This window comes from Ctenocephalides felis, unplaced genomic scaffold (genome assembly GCF_003426905.1).
Source record: "Ctenocephalides felis isolate EL2017-DRISC unplaced genomic scaffold, ASM342690v1 CF-g0.4_SCAFFOLD_01170, whole genome shotgun sequence".
In the NCBI taxonomy this organism is placed as follows: Eukaryota; Metazoa; Arthropoda; class Insecta; order Siphonaptera; family Pulicidae; genus Ctenocephalides; species Ctenocephalides felis.
In genome coordinates this window covers 78,687,394-78,708,223 of record NW_020537324.1, presented here as the reverse complement: position 1 = coordinate 78,708,223, position 20,830 = coordinate 78,687,394, and the positions used below count along the sequence as shown (strand labels likewise).

Below are 20,830 nucleotides of genomic sequence, written 5' to 3'. Positions count from 1 at the left end.
AAAAGGTATAAATATCAAATACAAATTTTATCATAAATGCATCTTTCTGATGTAACATTGATAACACATACGTGAAGTTAGGTTTTATGTGTAAAACGCCTTTTTCGCAGTTCATACGAAGATAGACCCGTAACATAACATTTTTATTTTATCGGAGAATTGAACTCTTTTATAACAAATTTTAGGAAAGATTTCGTATTTAATATATTGAAACGTATGATAAAATCGATTTTAGATTTTTAAAAATTATATCACATATATACAAGTCAATTACCTCGTATAAATTACTTCGGAGATAAAATCTTCTTTGGCTCGAGTATTATTTAATAAAAAATTTAACCCTGTATGTATAATTGTTCTAATACATACATGTATACATATTATATATTGAAATGCTAATTTGCAGCTAATTGTCGAATTAAAAGACGATAAATAATGAACTATTTATTTACACGTTTTGACACGGTATGTGTGTCATCATTCAGCAATTTTTTTAAATATTTAATAACAGTATCTAAAAGAATGTTTACAAAGATTAAAAAGATGAAGTTTATAATATATTATAGATTAAAATAAATTAAATTTTCTGTTTTAAAGTTAAAACAAAGAGTTAAGTAGTTTATTTTTGTTTTAACTTTAAACTTTGTAAAAAATCTTTCAGATACTTTTACTAATTATTTTAAAAAAAATTGCTGAATAATGTATGACACACATACCGTGTCGAAACGGATAAATAAATAGTTAATTATTTGATTGTCTTTTAATTCGACGATTGGCTGCAAATTAACATTTTAAGAATATGTCTCAACGCCGAACAAAAAAATCTGAATCTTATATATATACATATATATATATATATATATATATATATAAATTATACAGGTCTAGCTCTTCGATGTAAGCAATATATATATATATATATAGACTATAGGGCCAATTCTGCGATAACATAGCGTTGTTATGGCAACGTTAGTGAAAGAGTAAAAATGTCTATCTATTTGCCGTGCGACCAGGCGTATTTTACATACATACAAGCACAAAAGAATGTTATGATAACAGCATCATCGAATATTCTGATATTGTTTTTTTCAGTGGTTGTTTTGATTGAATTTTGAAGGACCAATTATAAAAATTTTAATTTGTAACTAGTAATATTTATTTTATGTTGATTACAAGTTATATTCGTATTTATAATAATTTCAATGTTGGTTTTGATAACGTATTGATTGACTTGATTTTTTATAATGATTTTTGATTGATGATTTTTTGTTTATATATCAATATAACAGCACACTTTGATATGGCGCGAACATTTATCATAACATTCTTCCTTGCTCGTTTATATGTAAAATACGCCTGATCGCACGGCAAATAGATAGACATTTTCATTTATAGTTAGCACTTAGCGTTGCTATTATAACGTTATGTTATCGTCTATTTTTTATTATCAAGCATATCATTAAACAAAAATTTAATTAATCTTTTCGCCCATGTAAATATAGATTTCTTAAACAAACGTTTGATTTTTAAACAAAAAATTGTTTTTAAACTGTTTCCTGTGCAAATATAGATTTCTTGAAGAAACATTAAACAAGCCGTTTTTATCTTGCAATAATATTTCATATTGAGAATTTGTTTAGAAAATGATTAACACCAGTCCGGTATTTTTAATCATAGTTCTAAAAACAATCGTGCAATAATAATTTATTTAATGGAAATTTGTTTTGAAAGAGATTAACACCAGTACGGAATTTTTAATTATGGCTTGAATTTTTATTTATGTTTATAAAAATTATATCGGTTTTATAACAATTGCTCGGATGACTCATTTTAGCGTGTTGAAATTTATTTTGCAAGAGCGAGGTCTATATATATATATATAAATATATATATATATATATATATATATATATATATAATATTTTTGCAGCCCGAATTAAAAAAAGATTAAATAACAAAATTATTTATTCCATTAAACGTTTCGACACTTGAAGTGTGTCATCATTCAGTAATCTAAAAACATATTACATAAATACAAAGTTGATAATAAATATAAATATATAAAAAGGATAAAACCTTGATCAGTGTCCATAATGCACCGCTATTAATAACATAAAATATAGGAGGGCAATATGTGCTCCTTCAATTTCTCGTTTGTTAATATAATAGTATATTATTAAAATTAGTTTTGAAAATGAATATTTAAATTTTTAAATATTAATCTTTTACCAATGGACATGATGCCTCCTAAGCAAAAAATATGATTTTACTGACTGATTGCCGAATGATGACACGCATCTAGTGTCGAAACGTATTTTAACATAATATTTGATTGATTTGCAGCCAAAATTTATTTGAAATTGTACAGTTTTGAGAACAAAATGTAAGTTGTTTAGTCATTCAGTTAAAAATTTATATACAAAAGTGTAAAAAAATATTTTAACAAACAATTATAATGAAAAATAATACTAAAAATTTATATAGAAAAAATTATAAAAACAAATTATATTGAAAAACTTTAGACAGTTGTATTGAAAAAATACTACACAAATTAAATTGAAAAAATACTAAATAATTAATTTATTTGGGAAAAAACTTTACATGAAAATCATATTATTGATGTTTGTTTTTTTTTAATTATTGATTTTCTTTTCAAAAACGATTTAAATAGAAAAAACTTAACATGAAAATCATATTATTGATGTTTGATTTTTTTTAAATATTGATTTTTCATTCAAATATTAATTATTTTTAATAATTATATTAATGCTTTTTTTTAAATATTTTTTTTAATATTTGAGCATTCAAAACTTGACTAAAAATAATATTTTTGTACTTAAATTTTGAACTCAATGATGACACACATATAGTTCTCGAAACGTACAATTAATAAATATTATTTTCGGCTTGTAAATTATCAAATATAAATATATATATATATATATATATATATATGTATGTATATATATAAAGATGCATGTATATAGTTAAATATTTTACATATATTCTAAGAAAATTATTTATAATAAATTTTAAAGTATTATATTAAACAAAGATCAACAATTGAAAATATTAAAAAAAAATTATACAAAATCCGTGCGGTGATATAAAATATATTTTTGAATAAAAAATTAAGAGTTTTAAATAAAATACATAAATTTAAAAAAATTAAGTTTTGCATAAAACTGTAAAACATGATATTTTGAGTTAAAAATTCACTATAGCGTTTTTTAGGATAAATTTTTGATATTTTTTTAAGGATATAAATCGAGTAATAATGGTTTTAGGGTTTTTTGACCTTAGACAATGTTAAAGATAATTTAATTTTGTACAAATTTTCCAAATACATCATTCATATCAATCGAATGGTTTAAAAGTTATAAACGATTTTATAAAGAAATGCACTCGACGTTGGGGGAAACACTAGTGGTAGAAATAAACTACAAAGTTCAATATCGAAAAGTTAAAAATACTGTTGAGTTCTACTGGTGAAATTCTACTTGAGTTTTGTAAAAAAAATTCTTAAAATGACGTTTTGATATTTTTTTCTTCAAAAGTGTTGTACTTTCAAAAAACAAAAATAATATGAATCAAAAAAAATTTATATTTTTATATTTTTGTTAAATTTTGTAATTTTAATTTTAGCGACAAAGAAAGATCAATTTTATCAATTTTCCTCAATTAATAAAAATGTTGTGTATTTTTTTCTCAAATGTTTTTTTATCAATTTTCAATTGTTGATCAATTGTTTAAAAAAAAAATTAAATCAGGTACAAATTATGAATATGGAAATAGGCCTACGTAAGATTATATATATAAATGTTTTTAACAGTATAATAAAATTGTTTATATGTTATATATATATGAAAAAAAAGTTGTTTTATTTACAAACTATCATACATTCATCATTTTTCATTCATTCATTCATTATCATATAATTGATCGACAGGCCTATATATATTATTCATTAATAATATTTTATTATCAAATCGGATTTTCTGGCTGAAATATAAACTTTTTTCCTTCGGCTTTGTTTTTCGGGTATTTAATAAAATTAAAAAAAGTTATTTTTTTGCATTGGAGTATATTCAGTATAATTTAACTTATCCTTAAAAGAATATATTTATATCTATATTTATATTTATAATATGCATACATTTATTGAGTCACAATAATATTTTAATATTATTTTTATTTATATTTTATAATAGTACGGGTTCACTAGGCTCGAATGGAATGTTCTGATATATTTTATTTATTTTTATAATTAAATTTAATTTGTCTTACAGACTACAACAATTATAATAACATTAAGAATAATATTATAAGTTCAAGCTCAATAATTGATTAAGGTGAGATTTTTTTTAAATACATTTTTTGGGGTTTTATTAAATATTTAAGTCGGTTGGAAAGCAATTTTATATGAAGAAATTTTTACTGGTTTTTAATAATTATTAATAGAATGCTTTAATATGGTCATTTAATAAGATCCAAAATTATTTTACCATTTTGAGGCAAATTTCTAAAATTGAATTCATATTTTTTTATATTTAGGCCTTTATGGTTAATTCTTATTAAATATTGATTCAAACATTATAAATTTGTCAAGGTATCGAATTTTTAACAAAAAAGATTTAAAATTTAAAATTTATGATTGTAAATTTCAAATATGAAACTCATAAATTTTCATTAAAAAAATCATTAACAGGATTCTATTTTACAATAGTGTAATATTCTTCATTCACTAAAAATGTATAAGTAAAATCAAATTTTACAATATTTAAAAAATAATTAGAAAAAAATAATACATCAAATTTTACATTTTCAAAAAACTCAAATATTACAGAATTTAAATAAAAATATTTATAAACATTCCTAAGAAAATTAAATTGTACATTTTTAAAAAGCTCAAATTTTATGGAATTTTAAACTATTTTTCAAGAAGTAACAAATTTTGCATTTGTTAAAAAAACTTTAAATTTAACAGATTTTACAAATTTTCAAAAATAATCATAAATTTTTCAAATTTAAGATAAGTTTTGCTATTCAAAAAAGAGTAAATATAACATTTTCAAATAAATATATATAAAAGATTTAAAAAAAATCGTGAAAATAATATTTGAGAATTTACAAAGAAAAAAATCATAAAAATGAAAATATAAATAAAATTTAACAGATTTCTTCAGAAAAATAATGAAGTTTTATGATTTTCAATAAAAGCCAAATTTTACAAATAATGTTATATTCAAAAACAAATTTAAATTTTAGAAATTTGCCTTTTTTCATCTGGTTTAGAAAAACAAAATTGCTTTCCAAACATTGCAATTAAAATTAAAAAAATGCAAAATAGTTTAAAAGGCGAGTATTTTAAAATTAAATCTCATTAAAATTTTTATTTGGTTGAAACCATTTTTTACTATTAAAATTAAAACCAAAAATTAAAAAAAAACATATATAATACATAGTACTAGACATCCTAATTTCAACAAACTATTTCTAAAATTTTTGAAAAAATTACAAAAAAAAACTATTAAATTTAATAAAGAAAAGAAAAAGTTAAGAAAATAATAATAAAAACATATTTAAAACAGTAAAATTGTACAAAATTTTCATAAAAATTCAAAGTTTAATTAAAAACTGTTATTACATTATGTAAATTTATTTAAAAGAATTTAAAATTGTCGAAATAAATTAATAATTTATTAAAAAATCAATATTTGCAAAAAAATCAATTAAGGTCCCATTATTCTTAAAACAGAAATTTTATAAAAATTTTGAAAAAAAGTTACAAATCTTACACATTTTCAAATGCTCAAATTTTGCACAATTAAAAAAAATGCAATAAAATGTAAAATTTTATGAAATTTCCACAAAATGTCTAGTTTTTCTCTAAGAACTCTCATTTTGGAATTTAGAGTATTTCAAAATAAAAATCAAATGAAAAACTTTAAATTTAACAGATTTTACAAATTTTCAAAAATAATCCTAAATTTTACAAATTTAAAATAAAATCAAGTTTCAATAGCATTTCAAAAAGTAGTTAATATAAAATTTTATGATTTTTTTGTCAATAAGTTAAATTTTACGAAATTTTCTAATAACAACTAGTTTTATATTCTATAAAATAGAAATCAAATCAAATCAAAATTGCTTAAAATACCAATTTTATGAATTTTTTGCAAATAAGTGAAATTTTGAAATATAAAATTTTATGAATTTTTTTGATAATAAGTGACGTTTTAGGAAATTTTCTAAAACAACTAGTTTTAAATTTTATACAATAAAAATCAAATAAAATCAAAATTGATTAAAAAAGACAATTTTATGAATTTTTTGCAAATGAATGAAATTTTAAGGAATTTTCTTATAACTCTATTTACATTTTATAAAATGAAAATCAAATAAAATCAAAGTTGCATTAAAAAGAAAAACAATTTTACGAAGTTAAATTTTACGAAATTTTCTAATAACAACTAGTTTTAAATTTTATAAAATAAAAATCAAATCAAATCAAAATTGCTTAAAATACCAAATTTATAAGATTTTTGCAAACAAATGATATTTTAAAAAAATTACTTATAACTCTATTTATATTTTATAAAATATAACTCTAATTTTATAGAATTAAAAAAATAATGAATTTATAAAATTTTTGGGCAAAATAAAAATTTACAGGATAGAGTTGTACTATGTACAGTAGGCTAATAAAAAAATAAAAACATCTACCAATTGTAATAAAATTTTAACATTTTTGCAAATGTATATATATATATATATATATATATATATCTGAACCATGCCTTCTTTTTCCCTCTAACGTTTCGGAGAAGGGGATTCCCCTTCCTCAGAAATTATTGATACAAAAACTATAAAAGGATGAAACATTAATTCGTAATTACAGTATTAGTTCGAACTTACTAAAGTGAACATCTAATAATTAAAAATAATTTTCAGTAAATGTGCAATTTAATTTTGTTTTTTGAGTGCATGGCGAAAAAGAATTAGTTATACAGGTAAGAAGTTAATTCTTACTATTTTAAAATGATTAAATAAATAGGGAAAAAAATTTAGTTATATAGGTAAGAAGTAAACTCTTACAATTTTTAAAATAAATAAATAAATGTATAATTTTTGGCAAAAAAAATATTTAGTTATACAGGTTAAAAGTTAATTCTTACAATTTTTAAGTAATTAAATAAGTGTTTGAATTTTTGTTATTTTATTATCAATAGTTTCTGAAAAGGGATTTTCCATATTCTCCAAGCGTTGAATAAAATTTCTGAAAAATTTATCAAATATTTTTTTTGAGGGCAAAAAGAGGTTTCTGCATATATATATATATATATATATAATCATGATTATATATATATATATATATATATATATATATATATATATTATAAAGCCAAAACATTTCTTAAAACTAGACAAAAAATTTTCATCTAAAAATCTTATTATACACTTATAAAGAAATATTTAGGTGGTTCAACAATTCGTCTTTGTCTTTCAAATCATTCCTTATATATAAATAATTATAATTAATTACATAATAATTTCTTCATAATTATTATAATTTCTTAAACGTAAATAATTATAATTAATTAAAAAAATATATCATCAGACTTTAAGAAATAAAAAAGACTCCTTTTCATCATCACTTTAATAATAATTTATGTTAGTAGTAAAATAAATTTTATTTTTTCGACATCACATAATATTTTTAATATTCGTTGAAATTTATGTTTATAAGGATTTATGTTTATAATTTAAGGTGGTCCTTAATATGGACATTTTCGGAATTTCTTTGGTCCCAAGGGCTCAAACGCTTCCAAAATAATAAAACAAAATTCTCTGAAAGTTTTAGCTCTTAAAATTTTAACATTTAGATAGTCCGCAATTCAATTAAAAGTTTCATATATTCACTATTAACATATGTCATTAAGTAAATTCTTGCGCCATCTGTGAAAGCAGACTTGTAATTTCGATGGCAATTTATTATTGATAATTTGAGTGTCTACATCACCAATTAAATAAATATTTTGCTGGAAAATTAATTTTGTTAATAGTTTTATAAATATTTTTAAGTGTCATTATATTTGAGTTCACAAATGGCGCAAGAATTTACTTAATAAACTTTTAATTGAATTGCGGACCATCCAAATGTTAATATTAAGAGCTAGAATTTTCAGAGAATTGTTTTTTATTATTTTGGAAGCATTTGAGCCCTTGGGAGCAAAGAAATTCGAACATGTCCATATTAAGGACCGCCCTGAATTATGTATAAACCAATATCTTCATAGTAATGATTTGATTCAGTAACACAATTACAAAATTATTTAAAGTATTGATACTTGTACAAATTTTTAAGTAAAGCATAAGTATTAAAATAATCAGTATTTAATAATTATATTTTATTATGCTATGCACTATTAAAACAATTTATAGTTCGAAGCACTACGGCTCTAAAACAAATTTGCATTCAAAAATATCTTTTCAATAACACTAGAGACAAAACAATTTTATTTGTTGATAAGAGCTTCAATGCAAAAATATATATAAAGCCATTAGGGCACTTCTCGTTTATAGAACTATGGGTCATTTCAAGAAATTTTGGCGAAGAAACTCAAAAGTGAAATTCCATAATTGAAATACAACATGTAAAAAAATCTTTTATTGTCCAAATGAACTCTTGAAAATATTGTAAATCTATGAAGAGTTATTTGAAAGAGAAAGTAAACTTAGAACAAATGCTTTACTCTGTATTAGTGTTTTCAGCATATCACAGATGGCGCTAGTGTGCTTCAAATTCAGCGTTTGTTTTAAGACACATTTTCCCTAGATATAGTACACGTACTTTAAACGTTCAAGTACCAATTTCATATATTGAAATATATCTTTCTTCAACGAAATTTTCTTATTATATTTTCTTACAACATATTTGTGATTTGTTGAAAATATATTTCAAACGCGTATATTTTGTTCTCATTCCATTTAGTCAAATTTATCAGGTTCATCTTTTCTTTAGTATATATTTATATGAATCTTATCCTAGAATTGAACCTAAGGGTAAATTTACGTGCTACGGTTGGTGGCGACCTCTATGATGTACTGAAAGAATTAAAATTGATGTAATTTCAAAGCGGCCGTGTTTTCCATCTAGTTATACTTGTTTATCTATGGTTAAGGACAAGTTTTGGTAGTGGTCTTATGAACAAGATCATTTTTCTCACAGGCCTATAATATTTCAAGGTATTTGCCTTAATTATCAACTCTATAACCGTGCAAAGTTTTATAAGACGAGTAAATATAAAATTCTCATAAGTTAATAGGGAATGAAAAATAATTTTTGTGTCGAAATTTACTGCCGAGCTATGGTTTCTTCGACAAAGTTTCTTGAAATGGCTCTTAGAACCAAGTGATGCTCTAATGGCATATATTTAATAATAATACATCTTTATTATTCCATACGTTTCGACGTAAAATTCTATGTTATCGTCAGTCGATATGAATTTTTCAGACAATAATCTGACACAATATAGTATTGAAATGTAACAATTTTTACAAAATAATTAAAATTTCAGTAAAAAGACTTTCTGATTTCTATGCTTCTTCAAAAAAAATTATATAAAAAATTTTGTATTGACTGATGATGACTAAATAAAGAATGAGGAATAATAAATATGTCAAACAAATCTTTACATTCTCATTTTTACATCGCATATATATATTAGGGTGGTCCTTAATATGAATATTTTCGAAATGTCTTTACTCCCAAGGGCTCAAACGCTTCCAAATTGATAAAAGAAAATTCTCTGGAAGTTTTAGCTCTTAATATTGACTTTAAGATAGTCCGCACTCCGGCCAAAGTTTCTCGGTTAATACTTATTTTATAAAATTATCAAATTTTTGTTGTATGATCAAAATAAGCAAATACAATGTTATTCTCAAAATTTTGATGCACTTGTCGCTAAGTTATAAAATTTTAAGAAACAAATGGAATTTCACCCATGTTATTTTTATAAGAAACTTTGATTGAATTGCGGACTATCTAAAAGTTAATATTAAGAGCTAAAACTTTCAGAGATTTGTTTTTTATCGATTTGGAACCATTTGAGCTCTTGGGAGCGAAGAAATTCGAAAATATCCATATTAAGAACTACGCATATTAACAGTCTAATAATCGGGCATCAATGAAAAAAAGAATGTTTTAAAGATTTTATTTTATATCCATACGTTTCGACTCTAATCCTAGACTTCATTCAATGAAAAAAAAAATATTTTAGTGTTAAATACACAAAAACATAATTTAAGTCTCTAACTATTTTTTACAAATAATACATATATTGCACTCTTACTACTTTATGATAATTTAGTGTTAGCATAATTGTGAAATGTTGTTTTAATTACAAGTTTAATGTTTAATACCATTAATTTCTGAATTTTCTGTATTTAAAACTAAAATAACAATTTTTCCACTGAATGAAGGCTAGGATTATAGTCGGAACGTATGGAAGTAAAATAATAACTAATTTTTTTAAAAAAATGTTTTTTTCATAATGCCTAATTATTAGACTTTGTTAATACATATGTCAATATTAAATTCAGAATCATACAAATATATAGGGTGGTCCTTAATACGGACATTTTCGAATTTCCGTGCTTCCAAAAGGCTCAAACGCTTAAAAATTAATAGAAAAAAATCCTCTAAAAGTTTTAGCTCTCAATATTAACATTTAGATAGTGCGCAATTCAATTAAAAGTTTCGTATATTCATTATTAAGTAAATTCTTGCGCTATCTGGGAAAGCAGACTTGTAACATTGATGGCAATTTATTACTGATATTTTGAGTGTCAAAATCACCAATTAAATAAATATTTTTTTGCAAAATTATAATTTTGATGCCATGATGAATAAATATTTCGTTAAACAGCCCACATGGATTTAATTACTTTTTGAAAATCACAATTTTTTTTAAAAAAAAATTGATACATTTTGAAAATACTGATATTTCTTGAAAACTAGAATTTTTTTGAAAGTTTTGAAATTTCTCGAAAGTTTATGATACCCATTCATGTCGGGTGTTCCATGTCTGATTTTCGACCGACAAATGGCATTTTCTAAATTTTTTTCTGGATCTCCGAAACTGCTGATTCTACCTTTGCAAAAATTTAATTAATTTTTCATACCGTCAATATAAATAAAATATTTTTTTGAATCATGTAAATCGGATGCCGTCTTCTCCCAAAAACTTAATTGCCATTTCCTGCATTCTTTGTTCTGTATCTCCAAAACGGCTGAACCTGCCTTTGACAAAAACTAATCAGCACGTCTTGGAATCGAATGTTTTTTTTTCATTTTACATAATTCAAATCCACGTGGAAGGAAAATTGTACACATACATACATTTACACACACACATTAATTTTTTTCTAAGGTATGCCAATATGTTCAGAAACCTCTGAAACGTAAAGATATGCAAAAAAAATTCGTTTTCGATTTTTAGACAATTACTGTAACTTACCCTACGAGGAGTTAAAAATAATTTCTTGTTTTGTCATGGTAATTAGAGGTTAAGTGTTATAAGTGGCATAATATTTGAGTGCACAAATGCTATCACAGATGGCGCAAGAATTTACTTAATAATGAATATACGAAACTTTTAATTGCATTGCGGACTATCTAAATGTTATTATTAAGAGCTAAAACTTTCAGAGAATTGTTTTTTATCAATTTGGAACCATTTGAGCCTTTGGGAGCAAGGAAATTCCAAAAATGTCCGTATTAAGGACCACCCTAATATATATATATATATATATATATATAACACAAAGTAAAAAAATATACATGAAGCTACAATATCGAAGCAAACCTAATAAGTATTAAAGTAACTTCCATCTCAATACTCAACATATAATCTATATTCATTATCATAATAATTAACAATTATTGTTAAATACATAACAATCTGATTTCACACATCGAACCCCTTATCAATCTCTTACATCCCTTAACTGCCGAACATGTTCTGTTGCGCAGAATCATTTTCAAAATCGCTCCAAGCATTATTCAGCTCCATAAAAATCAACTTAGCAATATTCTCATTATCCGTGCCCATCTGCTTATCAGGATGAACTGCCAGGCAGGCTTTTCTGTAAGCTTTTCTTACATCTCCTGCAGAAACCAGGGTATGCATTTCGCATTTTGTCCATCTACAACCCTCCCAGACGACTGTGTGCAGGGAACAGAGTAAAGCTCGGATGTTCCCGGTTTTTCCTTCAGTCCATTCAAGGATTTTTAGACGTTCAGGATCTAATTCCCGTACTAGTTCTTCTTTTCTCATGTCGTTTATGGTTCGAGGAGTGTTTTGGGTTTTTTGGGCTGTGAAAGTGTAGCCTTGGGAGCCTAGAAGATCCCCGAAGACGTCGGTGGATGTCGGTTTTGGTTTGCAGTTACCGCCACTTTGTTGCTGGTTTGGTGACACTGTTTCGAAGTGGGAACGACTGTAGTCTGGTCCTGCAAGGAAATTGATAAGTTGGTAAAGGTAAAAGAAAAGTTTGAGTTTTTGCCAGAAAATACGTTTTGCTTATTGTAGATTTTCTTGGGTCGTTCTGAATTGGTGCTACGCTATTTTGGTACTAGCAAATGGAATTTTGATGAGCTCTTCAGGACGCACCGTTTGTACTACAATCTTGTAATTCAGATATGTTATTCTTCAAAGTGTCTATTATGACAACAAATACTAAAACCGATAGGTTTACTAACAATATTTTGAATTAAAAATGATTTTACCGATCGATGTTATGTGTGAGGTGTGATTATGAACGATAATTTATGGTTGAATTAACTCTCGGTGGATTAATCTTTTTAGAGAGCTAGCTCTACAGGACGCACCGCTTGTACTATAGCCTTGTAATTCAGATATTTTATTCTTCAAAGTGTCCATTATGACAACAGATACTAAAATCCATAGATTTTCTAACAAATTAAGAAAGATTTTACCCATGAATGTTATATATGGGTGAAATAACTTTCAATGTAATATCATTTTCGAGGATTAATATTTTCAAAGAGCTCTGCAGGACGCACCGCTTGTACCACAATATTGTAATTCGGATATGCCATTCTTTAAAGTGTCTATTTTGACAACACATACTAAAATCAATAGGTTTTCTAACAATATTTTGATTTAAAAAATATTCTACCTATAAATGTGAGTATATGGGTGAAATGACTCTCAGTGAATTAAGTTTTTCAGAGAGCTCTACAGGACGTACCGCTTGTACAACAACCTTGTAATTTAGATACATTATTCTTCATAGTGTTTATTATGACAGCAAATACTAAAATCAATAAGTTTTCTAACAATATTTTGAATTAAAAAATATTTTGCCCAAAAATGTCATATATGAGTATATAGGTGAAATGAATCTTAGTGGATTAAAATTTTCAAAGAGCTCTTCAGGACGTACCGCTTGTACTATAACTTTGAAATTTAGATATATTATTCTTCAAAGTGTCTATTTTGACAACAAATACTTAAATCAATAAGTTTTCTAACAACTTTTTGAACTAAAAAATATTTTACCTAAAAGTCTTATATATGGGATGGTATATAGGTAAAATGTCTCTCGGAAAAATTGAATTTTCAAAGAGCTCTTATTTGTACTACAATCCTTGTAATTTAGATATGCCATCCCTCAAAGTGTCTATTTTGACCACAAATATTAAAATCGAAAGATTTTCTAACAACTTTTCGAATTAAAATATATTTTACCTACGAATGTATATATGGGTGAAATAACTCTCAGTGGTTTATTATTTTCAAAGAGCTTTCAGGATGTACCGCTTATACTACAACCTTGTAAGTTAGATATATCATTCTTTAAAATGTCTATTATGACAACAAATACTAAAATCAATAAGTTTTCTGACAACTTTTAATTTTAAAAATATTTTACCTAAGAATGTCATATTTGAGTATATTGATGAAATGATTCAGTGGATTGATATTTTCATTTATTATCGATCTTATTTTCATCAATCGGGTTTGAGTTTCGTGACTTAATATAAATTTCTTTTTCTTAAAACAATAACTCATTATTCTAATCACTGTTTAGTAATCAAATCCTACTTTCATTATAGGTGCTACGAATAATCGACTTATATATATTTTAATAACATACCAATGTTTATACAATTTCGTTATCAGGTAATTTTATTTGTGAAACTAGTTTTGTTTGAAAAATATTTTGAAATGGATATAAATGTTATAAAAATGAGTCATGAGCCTTAACATGATATTATTTTATGCTTATCGTGACTAACATAATACAATTTGATTAATGATAAAAGAATTTTTATTTTATATTACAAAAACTAGTTGGAACAAGAGATTTTCAATCAAATCATTTGTAATTCAAAAAGTTGTTAGAAAATCTTTTAATTTTAGTATTTCTTGTCATAATAGACACGTTTAAGAAAAACATGACTGAATTACAAAGTTGTAGTACAAACGGTGTGTCATGTAGAGCTCTTTGAAAATATTAATCCACTAAGTAGCTTTTCACCCATATACTCATATATGATATTCTTGGATAAAATATTTTTTAATTCAAAATATTGTTGGAAAACCTATCAGTTGTAGTATTTCTTGTCATAATAGACACTTTGAAGAATAATATATTCAAATTACAAAAATGTAGTACAAGCGGTGCGTCCTGTAGAGCTCTTTGAAAATTTTAATCATCAGTCATTCTATCCATACTTTGCATTTATTTATAAAATCGCTTTTGTAACAAAATATTGTTAGAAAACCTATCAATTTTTAAGTTTTATCTTATAATAGATATTTTAAAGTATAATATATCTTAATTACAAGTTTGTAGAGCGAACGGTGCGTCCTGTAGAGTTTTTTGAAATTATTAATCTTCTGAGAGTTATTTCACCCTAACAATCCTTTACATCTGTAGATAAAATATTTATTAATTCAAAAATATGTTAGAAAATCTATCGATTTTAGTATTTGTCGTCATAATAGACACTTTGAGGTATAACATCTGAATTACATGTTTGTAGAGCGAACAGTGCATCCTGTAGAGCTCTTTGAAATTATTAATCTTCCTAGAGGCATTTTGCCTATTGAGTTTATCATTTATAATTAAACTTTACATATAAGTAAAACCTATAGAAAAAATATTTTTTAAATCAAAATTTTGTTAAAAAACTTATTAATTTTAGTATTTGTTCTCATAATAGACTCTTTGAAGAATAAAATATATGAATTGCAAGGTTGTAGTATAAGCGGTACGTCCTGAAGAGCTCTTTGAAAATATTAATCTTCCTAGAGGCATGTCGCCCATTGATTTCATTGTTTATAAGCAAACTTTACATATAAGACATTTACAGATAAAATATTTTTTAAGTCAAAATTTTGTTAAAAAACTTATTAATTTTAGTATTTGTTATCATAATAGACACTTTGAAGAATAACATAAATAAATTTCAAGGTTGTAGTACAAGCGGTACGTCCTGTAGAGCTCTTTGAAAATATTAGTCTTCCTAGAGGCATTTAGCTCATTGATTGTATCATTTATAAATACATTTTACATATAAGTAACACTTATAGATAAAATATTTTTTAATTCTAAAAGGTGTTAGAAAACCTATCAATTTTAGTATTTGTTTTCACAATAGAAACTTTAAAGAATAATATATTTAAATTTCAAAATTGTAGTGCAAACGGTACGTTCTGTAGAGCTCTTTGAAAATATAAAAATTCATACAGGCATTTTGCCTATTGATTTGGTCGTTTATAAGCAAACATTACATATAAGACAACTATAAATAAAATATTTATATATAAGCTTTATATATAAGACATTTATAGATGAAATATTTTTTAATACAAAATTTTGTTTAAAAAGTTATCGATTTTAGTATTTGTTATCATAAAAGATACTTTAAAGAATAATATATTTAAGTTACAAGGTTTTAGTATAAACCGTGCGTCCTGTACAGCTCTTTGAAAAAACGTAAAATTTTGACTATGACATATACATTTTTACCAATTTGGTGTCAAACGATTCAGAATGATTTAAAATGTAAAGAAAACAAAACTAAAAACAACAAATTTGATCTTCTGGCAACTACATAAACTTTTTCTTTAGCAAGTTAAGAGTGTAAGATTCTTTGTTATACTTGTACAATATTTTTACTGTTACTTACAATAAGTTACTTTTATTACAATTATATATTACTATTATTACCTGTTCCATCTCTAGGGCTCCGTACAGGTGTAGTAGGTGCATTATGTGGTGATCTGCCTCCCGGTGTCTGATTGTGATGAGAAGGACTCGAAAATTGAGTAGATCTAGGGCTAGTTCCAGCAGACTGTGCACTCCCCCAGGACGTATTCAATCCTGCAGATAAATTACCCAAATCTGCAAAAGGATCTTTAGTTTTCTGTTTCTCGTTTTGCTTGTTGTTGCTGTTCGATTGGACTAGATTCTTTAGTTATTTTTGGCTTAAGCAATTCAGTATCATTGGCAGAGTCCCCGAAACCGAATGGATCGAAAGTGTTGCTTTGTCCATTTGATGGTTGATTGTTGAACGTATCACCAGCTAAAAAGTCAAATGTGTTTTGTTTGGTGTTTGGTTCTCCTAATATGTCGTTCAAGGGGGTAAAAGATTCGTTCAAATCATTTCCTAGTCCCAAAAAGTCCACGTTTTCTTCAACAACTACATTGTCTTGTGTATGTTGTACATCGTTTTGGTTAAGATTCAGTAAATCTGATACGGCTTCTTTGGGTGGTTCAGGAGTGCTGTTTCTGGACAAATTTGGTGTAACGGGTCTTGGTGGAGCTGGTCGTACAGGTTTCATAGCTGGTGGCGCTGGCCTTGGTGGTGCAGGTTTAGAAACAAAATTATCAACGGTTTCTTCACATTCCAATTGCGACCCGAATAAAACTGTTGAATCCCTTGGTGCTTTTGTGCTCGTCCAGGGTGGATTACGAGTTGGTGGTCTTTCACTATCACCTACAAATACACTTAAGGCAAGACAAAAACCATTTGGCACAATTTCACCAGACCCACCATCTGCTAAATAATCCAAATCTGATTTACTAAACTTTAAATTCGTTTCTTCTTCTGATATAAAACCAGTATGCAGTTGTAATTGACATACTTTAACCCCATTAGGACGCCCCATACCACCAAGACTGTTCCGGGCGTGTAAAAGTGTTATTGTGATGTCTCCACAAACAGTTACATTTAATTGTATCGAAGCCCTACCTTCGGTATGAGAATACAATCTCATTTTATCATAATCTTGTAAAGTACTTAATATAACTTGGTCGTTACAAGTGACTTCTATAAAAGGTCTGATACCGTCTCGGTGTTTAGTAGACCTGGGTATCGGACATATGTTCACAGAAACTAAAGTTACCGGTTTATGATGCGGAATAACAGGTGCAGGGCTTATAACTTCACTTAAATAATATAAATAACGTAATTGTGATGGTTGCATATTAGGTGGCATACGTTTTACTGCAAACATTTGCAGAGCATCTTCAGGAACCGACACAAGCCCTGCATAAAGCAACAAAGCGCAGAAAAACGTTGATGAAATAGATTTACCATCAGGACATTGTATTATTATAATATGTTTCTCATCGTGTCTTAAAAACCCGTACATATCCTCACTTACCGAATACAAATGTGCTAAATCAGACACACAAGGTGATCCATGTGAGTGCGAGAAGCCTGCTTCTATTACCCGTACAGGAGGTGCTAGACGTGGGGTACCTCTTGGACCTAGATTATACACACTTATCGTATTAGGCTGATGTCGAGTCTCAAAAAATATCTTAACATCCTCGATACTATTGGTTTTGTAAGCACTTTCCAAGCCTTCTGAAGGACACGGCATGACAATAATCCTGCTGGTGACATAAGTAATATCCAAATCATTCCTGGCAATAGTTTGTTGTACAGATTGCATCACTTTAGAAGAAGTATCTTTTAAGTTTTTTAGAAAACTCCCGGCGCCTCCTTTAATAGAAGAAAACAAACCGGAGCCTGTTCCGCCCCCAGGCCGACCAGAAGGTTCATTATTCATCATATTTGGGTGCCTTGAGGGGCTTTGCGAAGGTCGAGGGGGCGGTATGTTAGAACGTGGAGGTTGCATAATTATTTATACAAGTTGAAAAAACATGTAAAGATCCAGTTTCAATCCGATGACGTGCGGATTTGATTTTTTCACTTATCATGAATTATACCTGACATTTATTTGATTTGAATAGACACGTTTTGTTATTTCACAAGTTACTTTTCTGGTTTTATATCGATTGATTTGACGGTTTTATAAACATTTTTAGTTATAATGTATTTTACAAAGCAAAGTCATTACGAGAACTGTCAACAACTGTCAAGTTGCTGTCATTTTAGTCGCGGTCTGAAGTTGGCGTTAGGAGGAATCGGGCAACACTTGCGCAATAAAGGAAAGTTGAAAAACCGTTGGAATTTAAAAATGATATATGATCTTAAGACAAATTGCTGGAACTTCCTGATTTGTAATTAAATATTTGAGGTTAATAAAAAAATAATTAATAATCAAATAAAAATTGATCAATAAATTTCATCATTCTTATTTTAAAGATCTAACATAAATGTTTATGTTTAGGCGACGACCTTCATATTATTTTGGTTTTTAAAAAATCTGAAATTTGAAAAAATCAAAAATTTGTTTTCTTTGTTTTTTTCACAACATTTCAAAACTTAAGAATTTATTTATTTTTTAAAAATTTAACTAATGCGATATTTATTTTTGATATTTTTTAATTTTGAAAAGTTTGAAATGTTTGAAATTTTTTAAAAAGTTTGATTGATTTTTTTTTAAATTCAAAGTTTGTGAGAATTCTGAAAAAAATCGGATAATTAAGAAAATCAATCATTTGTTTTGGTTGGAATACTTTCCAATGTTTTTAAAAGAATGTATGAAATATTGTAATTTTTGGAACAACTTTATACATTTTTCAAAATTTCAATAAAATCGACATCTTTTACATTTCTTAAAAACCTTGAATTTTTTTAAGTTGAAAATGTTTCCAAATTCTGAAAAATATCGGAAATTTATGAAAATCAAATATTTGTTACAGTTGGAATTTTTCACAACATTTCAAAACTTATGAATTTCTGAAATATTGTAATTTTTAAGACAACTTCTTACATTTTTCAAAATTTTAATATTTTCTATAATCATTTTATACATTTTTAAAAAATGATTTTTTTCCAAATTTGAAGTTTTTTAAAAGCTTTCAATTAATTTTAAAAAAATGGAAATTTAAAGATGTTTTTTCAATGTTTTCAAAATTTTAAAACTTCATAAGAATTACTGAACAATTGTAATTTTTAGAACTATTTTATTTATTTTTAAAAATTTTAATAAAACCGATTTTCATTTCCGATATTTTTTAATTTTAAAAATATTGAAATTTTTTAGATTTCTTATAAAAACTATTTTCTTTTTTAAATTGAAAGTTTTTCCAAATTTTGAAAAAAAACGGAAATTTGAGAAATTTAAAATTTTATTTTTTTTGGGATTTTGTTTCAGTATTTTGAAACTTGAGAAAGTCTGAAATTTTTAGGACTAGGAAACAACCTTATATATCTTTCAAAAAATTTATGAATTCGATATTTAAAAAAAAATTATTTTGAGAATGTTGAGATTTTTTAAAAACTTCGGTTGAATATTTTAAACTATATTGAACGCTCTTGAAAATTTAAAAAAACACGAAAATTTAAAAAAATAAAAAATTTGTCTTTGTTGGATTTTTTTCAACACTTGTCTATACTTTCCTCAAAAAATTATCATTTCTCTATACCGTCAATACAAGTAAAATGATTTTTGAATCATTCAAATCGGACACTCCGTTATCTCAAAAACTAAATTCCCATTTTTGGCACTTTTTGCTTCGTGTCACCAAAACGGCTAGGCCTGCCTTTGGCAAAAACTAATCAGCACGTCTCTTTATCAGTGGCAATCGAATGTTTTTTTTAATATTCAAATCAGTTGTATTATTTTAAAAAAAATAGAATTTCAAAAAAAAAACAAGTATTTGTTTATATTGGATTTTTTTTCAAAATTTTTAGAACTATTTTATTTATTTTTTAACATTAATAAAATCGATACTCATTTTCGATATTTTTTTAATTTCAAAAATAATGAAATTTTTCTTTCTTTTAACAATTTCTTATAACAATTTCATTTTTTTTTAAATCGAAAGTTTTTCCAAATTTTGAAAAAAAACGGAAATTAAAAAAAAAAACAAAAATGTGGTTTACTTGGATTTTGTTTCAACATTTTGAAACTTAAGTTTTGTGATTTTTAGAACTAGTAAATTCGATATTTTTCAAAAAACCGTGAAATGATTTTTTTTATTTTGGTTGAATATTTTAAATCATGATAAAAGTATTTAGAAATTTGAAATAATCAAAAATTTGTTTTTGTTGGAATTATTTTTACTACTACTTTTACTTTTACTACTTATACTTTTCTCAAAAATTTTTTAATCATTTTTGTTTTTTAATGTTTTTTTAATCATTCAAATCGGTTGTTCAGTGTTCGCGAAATCGTCGAGGAAAATTTGTATCCGCACACACAGAGACACACACATACAAATTTTATAAGGTATGCCAAAATGTTCAGAAACCTCTGAAACGTAAAAATACATAAAAATGTTCATTTTCGATTTTTTTGCGATTACTATAACTTACCTTACGGGAAGTTAATAGTACTTTTATATTACTTGTGAACCAAATTTTATTATTTAA

General features: G+C 25.5%; 1 protein-coding gene across 1 annotated transcript; it reads right to left on the bottom strand.

Annotated features, from left to right (window-relative positions):
- Positions 1-11,819: 11,819 nt before the first annotated feature.
- Positions 11,820-18,407, bottom strand: LOC113366723 (cyclin-G-associated kinase). The gene is given in 3 exon segments (XM_026608376.1): positions 11,820-12,514; positions 16,267-16,477; positions 16,479-18,407. Coding segments are annotated over 3 exon segments (2,424 nt in total). The 5' UTR covers positions 18,186-18,407; the 3' UTR covers positions 11,820-12,008.
- Positions 18,408-20,830: the final 2,423 nt, after the last annotated feature.